The 12128-nt window shown below is 46.5% G+C and overlaps 1 protein-coding gene across 4 annotated transcripts in view; it reads right to left on the reverse strand.

Annotated features, from left to right (window-relative positions):
* The window catches only part of COG5 (component of oligomeric golgi complex 5), a 413671-nt gene that overhangs the window by 399670 nt on the left and 1873 nt on the right, over positions 1-12128 (reverse strand). For all 4 annotated transcript variants that reach the window (XM_040412854.1, XM_040412847.1, XM_040412840.1 and 1 more), the window contains exons 2-3: positions 8502-8641; positions 2675-2732 (exon numbers count right to left, since the gene is read on the reverse strand). In XM_040412854.1, the coding sequence (XP_040268788.1) occupies positions 2675-2732; positions 8502-8641 (198 nt within the window). The remainder of the gene's footprint in view (positions 1-2674; positions 2733-8501; positions 8642-12128) is intronic.

Here is a 12128-nt window from a genome sequence, read left to right on the forward strand (position 1 = left end):
TTTCATCATAATCTTCTGACCTCTTTTTTTTTTTATAGTTACATATATGGAGCGGTGTAGGGGGCTAGTTTTTATTGATACCATTATGGAGTGTATAAGACTTTTTGATTACTTTTGATTAAGTTTTTTTGGGGGGTGAAGCTACGAAAAAATGGCGAATCAGCCATTATGATTTTTTTTCCATTACACTGTTCACCATAAGGGATAAATATTTTTATAATTTAATAGTACGGGCGTTTTTGGACACGGTGATGCCTATTATGTTTCATTTTTAGTCTGTGGAAATATTATTTTTTAAGACCCCCCAAGGGCCTAATAACATGCAATCATTGGATTGCTATTTCTTTTTAGCAATATAATTAAATCCACAGCTAAACAGAAAATTCTGTATATTCCAATGTAATGCTGCCACCTGCAGGCCTACAGTGGAATATACCTGTGATAGGCCTGGTAGTCTTCAGCAGGCTCAGGCCTCTCACAACAAATGAACAGCTCCCCCGATCACCACAGTACAGCACTTCCAGGTTTTCAGCTTTCAAATGCCAAGGTCAGATATGACCACAGCATCTGAAGGGTAAAATGTTTGCGATCAGTATTATCGCCGATCACAGACATTAGCCACAGGTGTCTGCTATATGAAAAAGCAGATACCCAGCAGCTATGGTGCCTGCAGTGGGCGCTGGAAAAAGAGTTTAAATGGGTTGCCAGAGTTCTGAAAAAAAAATATATATATATATTGCACTGTAAATCTGATGGGCAGCAATATATAACTGAGCTAAGCAAGTTTTAGGTAAAAAAAAATGATATTTCCTCATTTCCCTGGTTCTCTTCTGGCCCTTTGTTTACCTGCAATAACAACAATCTCTGCCCCTCCCCCTGCTCTGCAAAGGGAGTGAATGCAAGTGCTTCACTGAGTGACATGTCTGCCTGCTGGGATACTCAGCAGCATGTTGTATGTATAGGACTACAGGTCCCAGCTGTACAATGCCACTGCTAATACACACAGGATCTTCCCCCTACCTGTTGTGCAATGCTCTGCAGAACTCCTCTGTCAACTCCTGTGTCCAGCATTTGTCTCCTCACTGCCTGCAGCTACTCAGTAAAGCCTTCAGCCCTGAGTCTGTGCTGCTGAAGCGGTTAAGAATCCAGGGAGAGCGCAATAAGCAGCAGCCGGCAGTGCAGGGGGTGCGTGGCCAGCACAGTGACGTCTCGTGTACAGACTCATATCTGCTCTCTCAGGCTTGTGCACGAAGCATCAGAGGGAGAGAAGCTAATATCACAGGTCATGTGACCCTCAGTAAAATCTTAGAAAGGAGCAACTACAGATGCAGTAAGTGCATGGTAAAGCTGTTACATTTGATTAGTTAGAAACATACAAAGAACAAAAAAAATAACTCGGACAAACCCCTTTAAAGGGGTTGTCCAGCTTTTTTTTTTTTTCAATTTGGCCCCCAGCCAGCTGTATCTCTGGATAACTTTATACTCATTTGCTCTCTGCCACTCCATTATGGCTCCCGGGCTCACTTCCCCCGTCTTCTGGTCCCCATTGATGAACTTCACGATGGATGGGGTCACATGTGCCACTGAAGCCAATGACTGGCCTCAGTGGAGATGCATCCCCAAGGGGCAAATGACCCAGCAGTAATGTGCCACTTGGGTACATGATACCACTGAATCCAGTCATTGGTTACAGTAGTGCATGTGACCTTATCTGTGCAGAAGTTGAGAGATGGGGACCAGAAGACCAGTGAAAAGAATCTGGAATGGAGAGGTGAATAACAAGTGAATATGGATTTTTCCCCAGGTACACCTGTCTCTGGGTAAAAAAAAAAAAAAAAAAAAAAAAAAAAAGTGAACAATCCCTTTAAAGTAATTATCCAATGAAACTGTATTTTTCAACTATTCACAGTATAGGCTATAAATATTAGATTACCAGGGGTCTTACTGTTGGGACCCGCAGTGATCCTGAGTGTTCCTCTAGTCCCCACTCTCAATGAAGTGGCAGTGTGTATGTCAGTCCATTACTTTATTCACTTCAGTGGGACTGACATAGACATTCCCATAACTCCTATGGACAAGTGATAAACACTTTTTGTGAGATAACCCATTTGAAACAATGAGGGTCACTCATGGAAAGGATATGTGAACGCTCATAATTCATAATTAGTGCAACCTTTGACAACTAAATGCTACGTAACATAGACCAGTGTTTCCCAACCAGCGTGCCTCCAACTGTTGCAAAACTACAACTTCCAGCATGCCCGGACAGCCTTTGGCTGTGCAGGCATGCTGGGAGTTGTAGTTTTGCAACACCTGGAGGCACACTGGTTGGGAAACACTGACATAGACAACGCCATGCATGCAGAGTCTACAGGAGTGCTTAGGAGATCCTGCTGTTCTGAATTACGAATCTGCACAAGAGGCCTTGTCAAGAGGTTTCACCTACTGTGGCAGGTCTACCTGAAATATTCTCCTTCACATTACCCATGGTAACCTTATTCAAGAGGCCAAAGTAGTGTGTAACCACAAGCCCCATTTAAAAGCCATCATCTATGGTTCATATTACCTTCTCATCGAGCTTCACTGTACGAATGTCTCTAAAATACTGCATCAAGCATCACTTATACTAAATATTCATGAACATAGCAAAGGCACGTCACAGCCAAGAACTTACCTTCTAAAGACTCCATTCCTGTTGCTTGTGCCAAAAGGTCTTCATGTCTTGCAACCACCTAAAGATATAAACATAAGTTACAAGCGCTGGCACTCCTTCTTTACTGTTTGGATTGCGGTGCTGCCCAGAGTTATATTTTTTTATATATAAATCTCTATATACATATATATAGAAATCAATTTTAGTTAGGTAGCGTTAGTGTAGATTTTTGCATGCACATAATATCTGTGTGCGTGCGTGCTGCACCTGCTGAGCGCTGATTAGAAACATCAATTTTTCTGACCGGTCTGCACAGTTTACTGTGCACATTTGTATTTCTATTTTTTCGTGTAGTTAGTTTTATATCATGGATAGAGAGAGAGATATATATATATATATATATATATATATATATATATATAAAAATCTCCATATACATATATATAGAAATCAATTTTAATTAGTTAGTGTAGGTTTGTGCGTGCATCCAGCAATTTTCAATTTATTTATTTTTTCTACTCTTTTCTCTATATTTCAAATTTATAACAAGCCCCTTCAGGTGTGAAAACTCTACATACACACCCTACACTAAATAAAGTTTTACACATTTCACACAAAACATCCCAATAAAATAAAAATGGCCCGTCTGTCCCAACGAGTTTACTCAGCTGAAGAGTATCTTGCCTCTGATACTGAGTCGGCCAGTGAGGGAGAAGAGGATGCCACTTTCCTCTACTCCTCTACCCCCTCATCATCATCATCATCATCATCATCCAGCGGAGGCAGCCCCCCAGAGTGACCGCATATGGACCCCAGCCTCTGACGATTAACAGCCTCAAATTTCGGATTTTGTGGGCAGCTCCGGAATACAGATAGATAATGCGGGCTTCACAGAACAAGAGTAATCTTCTTCTCTGTAGATTTTGTAAAATGTAATGGTGGCCCAAACCAATTTGTACGCCCAACAATTTATAGCTCAGAACCCTACCTCGCCATATGCTAGACCCCTAAGTTGGACCAGTAAGTGCAGCAGAGATGATGACATTTTGGGGACTCGTGCTGCATATGGGCGTAGTAAAGCCAAACGTCAGACAATATTGGAGTTCGGACATTTTCTACCAGACTCCAATTTACAGTCAGACCATAACCCGGAAGCATTTTGAGTCAATTAGGAAATTTCTACACTACAACGACAATACACAGTGGCCACCCCAAAATGACCCGACATTTGACCATCTGTTCAAGGTTAGGCCTGTCATTGACCACTTTAACACCAAGTTTGCTGAGGTGTACAACCCAGAGAAAAATGTATGTGTAGATAAGTCCCTGTTACTTTTCAAAGGGAGGGTTAGATTCCGCCAGTACCTGCCTAGCAAACGGGCAAGGAATGGCATAAAAATGTACAGACTTTGTGAGAGTAGCTCCGGGTACATCCACAAGTCCCGTGTTTATGAAGGGAAAGATTCCCGCATAAAACCCCCAGAATGCCCCCCATCCTAGGAGTTAGTGGGAAGATTGTGTGGGACTTACTGCACCCACTGCTGGATAAGAATTACCACCTCTATATGGATAACTATTATGCCAGCATACCCCTATTTATGTCCTTAACTGCCAGAAGTATTTTGGCTTGCAGCACAGTGCGCAAAACTCAGAGAGGCCTCCCTAGATCCCTGCTAGGACAACCACTGAGAATGGGTGAAAGTAGGGCTCTCCTCCATGAGAACATGCTGGCGGTTAAGTACAAGGACAAGAGGGATGTCCTTTTACTGACCACCGTTCACACAAATACCAGCTCCCCTACTCCTGTGCGAGGTACCACTACCACTGTCCCCTAACCAGTTTGCATCCTGGACTACAATAAGCTCACGGAAGGGGTTGATCTTTCAGATCAAGTTCTGAAGCCCTACAGTGCCTGCGCCGAAGGAAGGAAGTCGGCAGCAGGAGCGCGTCCTTCATTTACTGCGCCTGCACCGAATACTAAACAGGACAGGCGCGGGATTTACGGGACGATGAGGAGAACTTGAAAGTCAATCAACTGGACCTGGGCGTGCCAAAGGGTGCGTAGACCGAGCGTCTAGGTGCTGAAGCAACGCCCTAATAGCACCTAGAGGCTCATTATTTTGAGGGAACGGCGGCAGGCAGGGAGTTATACAGCATACTGGTATGTACTGCTGACATTAGCCCATCGCTGATGTCAGTCAGCTACATAACGTTATTTCTCATGACAGAAACCCTTTAAATGCGACTTGGCAGCAAAAATCCATGTCTGCCAATTCAGGCCTCAAAAAGCATATTTTGCCCTTTGCCTGTAGAGGCCTGCTGTGCGCCAATACAGCAGGCTACGAGCACAAATAGGGTGTTCGCAAAATGGGGAGAAAATGGGGAACATATACTGGGGCGCATTTTCTCCTTTAACCCCTTGTGAAAGTGAAAAATTGGGGTCTGCTAGTAATTTTTCATTTTTACAAATGTGTGCTTTGAAATCCTCTCTCTAGTATTTGTGCCTTCTGTGAGACACCCGTTTGGTAATAAGTACCCTTTTTGGAGTCACAGCGAAGGGGCAGGGAAGGGGGCGTGGTTACTGTGACTTGAAGCAAGGAGGCCGCTGCCCCATGACTTTAAGTCTGACTAGAGAAGCGCGCCGGCAGGGGATTAAAGAACGGTTTTACAGCTTTTGCTTCATCTGCCTGCAGGAAGAAAATGATCGTTACAAACACGATGCTGGCTACTCTCAGGTACTGCTGCCGGCTTGGGATGGTTTTTGGAGGGGACAGGTTCCCTTTAAGGTGAAAAATGGCAGGGTCCTGAAGGGGTTAAAGAGGACCTGTCACCACCCCCGACATGCCTGTTTTAATGGCTACATACATTCCCCATGTAATAACAATTCTGGAGCATCTATTCTTATGTCTCTATGTTGTGCCGTTCCTTTATTATTCCTGCTAGAAATTATGAATGAATTGCTAGCAGTCTGCATTAAGGGTACAGAGGGGTGGTAACCAGTTGGCGGTGTGCACCTGCACAGGCTGACAATTGCAGCACTGATTGGATAGAGTCAGACTGTGCAGGTACACCCCCCAACTGGTTACCACTCCTCTGTACCCTTAATGCAGACTGCTAGCAATTCATTCATAATGTCTAGTAGAAATAATAGAGGAAGGGCACAACATAGAGACATAAGAATAGATTTGACAGAATTGTTAGTACGTGAGAAATGCATGTAGCTATTAAAACAGGCATATCAGGAGTGGTGACAGGTCCTCTTTAAATATCATGTATGCAAAATAGCTCTCCTCCAGAAGGAAGAAAGCTACATCCCAAGCACCACCAATAGGTGGCGACATTGAAAAGCCTTTATCACCTACACTCACCTAAAGAATTATTAGGAACACCATACTAATACGGTGTTGGACCCCCTTTTGCCTTCAGAACTGCCTTAATTCTACGTGGCATTGATTCCACAAGGTGCTGATAGCATTCTTTAGAAATGTTTGCCCATATTGATAGGATAGCATCTTGCAGTTGATGGAGATTTGAGGGATGCACATCCAGGGCACGAAGCTCCCGTTCCACCACATCCCAAAGATGCTCTATTGGGTTGAGATCTGGTGACTGTGGGGGCCATTTTAGTACAGTGAACTCATTGTCATGTTCAAGAAACCAATTTGAAATGATTCGAGCTTTGTGACATGGTGCATTATCCTGCTGGAAGTAGCCATCAGAGGATGGATACATGTTCTCATTCTGTTTACGCCAAATTCGGACTCTACCATTTGAATGTCTCAACAGAAATCGAGACTCATCAGACCAGGCAACAGTTTTCCAGTCTTCAACAGTCCAATTTTGGTGAGCTCGTGCAAATTGTAGCCTCTTTTTCCTATTTGTAGTGGAGATGAGTGGTACCCGGTGGGGTCTTCTGCTGTTGTAGCCCATCCGCCTCAAGGTTGTGCGTGTTGTGGCTTCACAAATGCTTTGCTGCATACCTCGGTTGTAACGAGTGGTTATTTCAGTCAACGTTGCTCTTCTATCAGCTTGAATCAGTCGGCCCATTCTCCTCTGACCTCTAGCATCCAAAAGGCATTTTTGCCCACAGGACTGCCGCATACTGGATGTTTTTCCCTTTTCACACCATTCTTTGTAAACCATAGAAATGGTTGTGCATGAAAATCCCAGTAACTGAGCAGATTGTGAAACACTCAGACAGGCCCGTCTGGCACCAACAACCATGCCACGCTCAAAATTGCTTAAATCACCTTTCTTTCCCATTCTGACATTCAGTTTGGAGTTCAGGAGATTGTCTTGACCAGAACCACCCCCCTAAATGCATTGAAGCAACTGCCATGTGATTGGTTGACTAGATAATTGCATTAATGAGAAATACAACAGGTGTTCCTAATAATTCTTTAGGCGAGTGTATCTATATATGATGGCTAGGGACCTACCGTATTTTTCGCCCTATAAGACACACTTTTTCCCCCCAAAAGTGGGGGGAAAGTGCCCCTGCGTCTTATGGGGCGAATGCTGGCAATTTACATCGCAGACTGCGATGTATTAATGAGGAGGGAGGAGGGGCTGTAGTAGTCGGGGAGAGCGGCAGGGCCGTGCAGGCACTATACTCTGGCCCGCCGCTCAGTATGTACTGTATTATACCTAGTGTTAATCATAATATCTAAACTGCGCTCCCCCTGCTCCCGATCTGTACCGTACTTACCTGTACATGTCACACTCTGTCTCCTGTAGTAAGCGCTAGCAGGCAGGCCGGGCTGCAGGCGGCCGTAACTCACTGAGTTCACGTGCCTGCTCCGCCTACTTCATTTATAAAGTAGGCGGAGCAGGCACGTGACCTCAGTGAGTTACGGCCGCCTGCAGCCCGGCCTGCCTGCTAGCGCTTACTACAGGAGACAGAGTGTGACATGTACAGGTAAGTACGGTACAGATCGGGAGCAGGGGGAGCGCAGTTTAGATATTATGATTAACACTAGGTATAATACAGTACATACTGAGCGGCGGGCCAGAGTATAGTGCCTGCACGGCCCTGCCGCTCTCCCCGACTACTACACCCCCTCCTTAGGGATCTATGGATGGGATAATGATGGGGGGGGGTCTGTAGATGGCATTATGATGGTGGGGGGGGATCTGTGGAAGGTATTATGATGGTGGGGGGGATCTGTGGATGGCATTATGATGGTGGGGGGGAATCTGTGGATGGCATTATGATGGGGGGGATCTGTGGATGGCATTATGATGGGGGGGATCTGTGGATGGCATTATGATGGGGGGGGGGATCTGTGGATGACACATATAGCAGTGTCATCCACAGATCCACTACCCCATAACAGTGCCATCCACAGATCACCCCCACCATCATAATGCCATCCACAAATCCCCCCCACCATCATAATGCCATCCACAGATCCCCCCCACCATCATAATGCCATCCACAGATCCCCCCACCATCATAATGCCATCCACAAATCCCCCCCACCATCATAATGCCATCCACAAATCCCCCCCACCATCATAATGCCATCCACAGATCCCCCCTACCATCATAATGCCATCCACAGATCCACCCCCCCATCATAATGCCATCCACAGACCCCCCCATCATAATGCCATCCACAGCTCCCCCCATAACAGTGCCATCCACAGATCCCCCACATAACAGTGCCATCCACAAATCCCCCACCCCATAACAGTGCATCATCCACAGATCCCCCATAATAGTGTCATGCACAGACCGCCATTAGTTCAAACCCACCAAAAGCACACCTTTTGGTTAAAAATATTTTTTTTCTTATTTTCCTCCTCAAAAACCTAGGTGCGTCTTATAGGGCGAAAAATACGGTACCTGGACATGCAGCTCTTTATCTAGCTGACTGATGCCTTGTGCCAGCTTTGCCAGCTGTTCTGCGATCACAGCCTGGTGAATGGACTGGGAGGTGTAGGTCTTCACATCAAAGTCATCACGTTGAAAATCAGTGTAGCATTCTGAAAAACAGAAGGATCTGTCCTGATGCCGAAATGTGCCCATTACTGATCCATGCATGTAGCTGGCAACGCAGCGGCCCCGGAGAAGGCTGCAGGAAGCTGCCATGGTGCTAGAAATATATTAGGGATTAGAGCAGTCTGACACACAGCAGAGCTGTCCTGTCCAGCACATAGCAGAGCTGAGTAGTCCATAGCACATAGCAGAGCTAATGGACAGTAACTAGAAGGTGACAGCACAGGGTGACAGGAAGCCTGTAGGAAGCTGCCATGGTGCTAGAGATATATTAGGGATTAGAGCAGTCTGACACACAGCAGAGCTGTCCTGTCCAGCACATAGCAGAGCTGAGTAGCCCATAGCAGATAGCAGAGCTGAGTAGTCCATAGCACATATCAAGGCTCATGAACAGTTTGACTTGAAGCCTGTAGGAAGCTGCCATGGTGCTAGAAATATATTAGGGATTAGAGCAGTCTGACACACAGCAGAGCTGTCCTGTCCAGCACATAGCAGAGCTGAGTAGTCCATAGCACATAGCAAGGCTCATGAACAGGGTGACAGGAGGCCTGTAGGAAGCTGCCATGGTGCTAGAGATATGAGCAGTCTGACACACAGCAGAGCTGTCCTGTCCAGCACATAGCAGAGCTGAGTAGTCCATAGCACATAGCAGAGCTAATGGACAGTAACTAGAAGGTGACAGCACAGGGTGACAGGAAGCCTGTAGGAAGCTGCCATGGTGCTAGGGATATATTAGGGATTAGAGCAGTCTGACACACAGCAGAGCTGTCCTGTCCAGCACATAGCAGAGCTGAGTAGCCCATAGCAGATAGCAGAGCTGAGTAGTCCATAGCACATAGCAAGGCTCATTAACAGGGTGACAGGAGGCCTGTAGGAAGCTGCCATGGTGCTAGAGATATGAGCAGTCTGACACACAGCAGAGCTGTCCTGTCCAGCACATAGCAGAGCTGAGTAGCCCATAGCAGATAGCAGAGCTGAGTAGTCCATAGCACATATCAAGGCTCATGAACAGGGTGACAGGAGGCCTGTAGGAAGCTGCCATGGTGCTAGAGATATGAGCAGTCTGACAAACAGCAGAGCTGTCCTGTCCAGCGCATAGCAGACCTGAGTAGTCCATAGTACATAGCAGAGCTGAGTAGTCCATAGTACATAGCAGAGCTGAGTAGTCCATAGTACATAGCAGAGCTGAGTAGTCCATAGTACATAGCAGAGCTGAGTAGTCCATAGTACATAGCAGACCTGAGTAGTCCATAGTACATATCAAAGCTCATGAACAGTTTGACAGGAAGCCTGTAGGAAGCTGCCATGGTGCTAGAAATATATTAGGGATTAGAGCAGTCTGACACACAGCAGAGCTGTCCTGTCCAGCACATAGCAGAGCTGAGTAGTCCATAGCACATAGCAGAGCTAATGGACAGTAACTAGAAGGTGACAGCACAGGGTGACAGGAAGCCTGTAGGAAGCTGCCATGGTGCTAGAGATATATTAGGGATTAGAGCAGTCTGACACACAGCAGAGCTGTCCTGTCCAGCACATAGCAGAGCTGAGTAGCCCATAGCAGATAGCAGAGCTGAGTAGTCCATAGCACATATCAAGGCTCATGAACAGTTTGACTTGAAGCCTGTAGGAAGCTGCCATGGTGCTAGAAATATATTAGGGATTAGAGCAGTCTGACACACAGCAGAGCTGTCCTGTCCAGCACATAGCAGAGCTGAGTAGTCCATAGCACATAGCAGAGCTGAGTAGTCCATAGCACATAGCAAGGCTCATGAACAGGGTGACAGGAGGCCTGTAGGAAGCTGCCATGGTGCTAGAGATATGAGCAGTCTGACACACAGCAGAGCTGTCCTGTCCAGCACATAGCAGAGCTGAGTAGTCCATAGCACATAGCAGAGCTAATGGACAGTAACTAGAAGGTGACAGCACAGGGTGACAGGAAGCCTGTAGGAAGCTGCCATGGTGCTAGGGATATATTAGGGATTAGAGCAGTCTGACACACAGCAGAGCTGTCCTGTCCAGCACATAGCAGAGCTGAGTAGCCCATAGCAGATAGCAGAGCTGAGTAGTCCATAGCACATAGCAAGGCTCATTAACAGGGTGACAGGAGGCCTGTAGGAAGCTGCCATGGTGCTAGAGATATGAGCAGTCTGACACACAGCAGAGCTGTCCTGTCCAGCACATAGCAGAGCTGAGTAGCCCATAGCAGATAGCAGAGCTGAGTAGTCCATAGCACATATCAAGGCTCATGAACAGGGTGACAGGAGGCCTGTAGGAAGCTGCCATGGTGCTAGAGATATGAGCAGTCTGACAAACAGCAGAGCTGTCCTGTCCAGCGCATAGCAGACCTGAGTAGTCCATAGTACATAGCAGAGCTGAGTAGTCCATAGTACATAGCAGAGCTGAGTAGTCCATAGTACATAGCAGAGCTGAGTAGTCCATAGTACATAGCAGAGCTGAGTAGTCCATAGTACATAGCAGACCTGAGTAGTCCATAGTACATATCAAAGCTCATGAACAGTTTGACAGGAAGCCTGTAGGAAGCTGCCATGGTGCTAGAAATATATTAGGGATTAGAGCAGTCTGACACACAGCAGAGCTGTCCTGTCCAGCACATAGCAGAGCTGAGTAGTCCATAGCACATAGCAGAGCTAATGGACAGTAACTAGAAGGTGACAGCACAGGGTGACAGGAAGCCTGTAGGAAGCTGCCATGGTGCTAGAGATATATTAGGGATTAGAGCAGTCTGACACACAGCAGAGCTGTCCTGTCCAGCACATAGCAGAGCTGAGTAGCCCATAGCAGATAGCAGAGCTGAGTAGTCCATAGCACATATCAAGGCTCATGAACAGTTTGACTTGAAGCCTGTAGGAAGCTGCCATGGTGCTAGAAATATATTAGGGATTAGAGCAGTCTGACACACAGCAGAGCTGTCCTGTCCAGCACATAGCAGAGCTGAGTAGTCCATAGCACATAGCAAGGCTCATGAACAGGGTGACAGGAGGCCTGTAGGAAGCTGCCATGGTGCTAGAGATATGAGCAGTCTGACACACAGCATTGCTGTCCTGTCCAGCACATAGCAGAGCTGAGTAGTCCATAGCACATAGCAGAGCTAATGGACAGTAACTAGAAGGTGACAGCACAGGGTGACAGGAAGCCTGTAGGAAGCTGCCATGGTGCTAGGGATATATTAGGGATTAGAGCAGTCTGACACACAGCAGAGCTGTCCTGTCCAGCACATAGCAGAGCTGAGTAGCCCATAGCAGATAGCAGAGCTGAGTAGTCCATAGCACATAGCAAGGCTCATTAACAGGGTGACAGGAGGCCTGTAGGAAGCTGCCATGGTGCTAGAGATATGAGCAGTCTGACACACAGCAGAGCTGTCCTGTCCAGCACATAGCAGAGCTGAGTAGCCCATAGCAGATAGCAGAGCTGAGTAGTCCATAGCACATATCAAGGCTCATGAACAGGGTGACA

The sequence above is a fragment of the Bufo bufo genome, chromosome 1 (genome assembly GCF_905171765.1).
Source record: "Bufo bufo chromosome 1, aBufBuf1.1, whole genome shotgun sequence".
Taxonomy (NCBI): domain Eukaryota; kingdom Metazoa; phylum Chordata; class Amphibia; order Anura; family Bufonidae; genus Bufo; species Bufo bufo.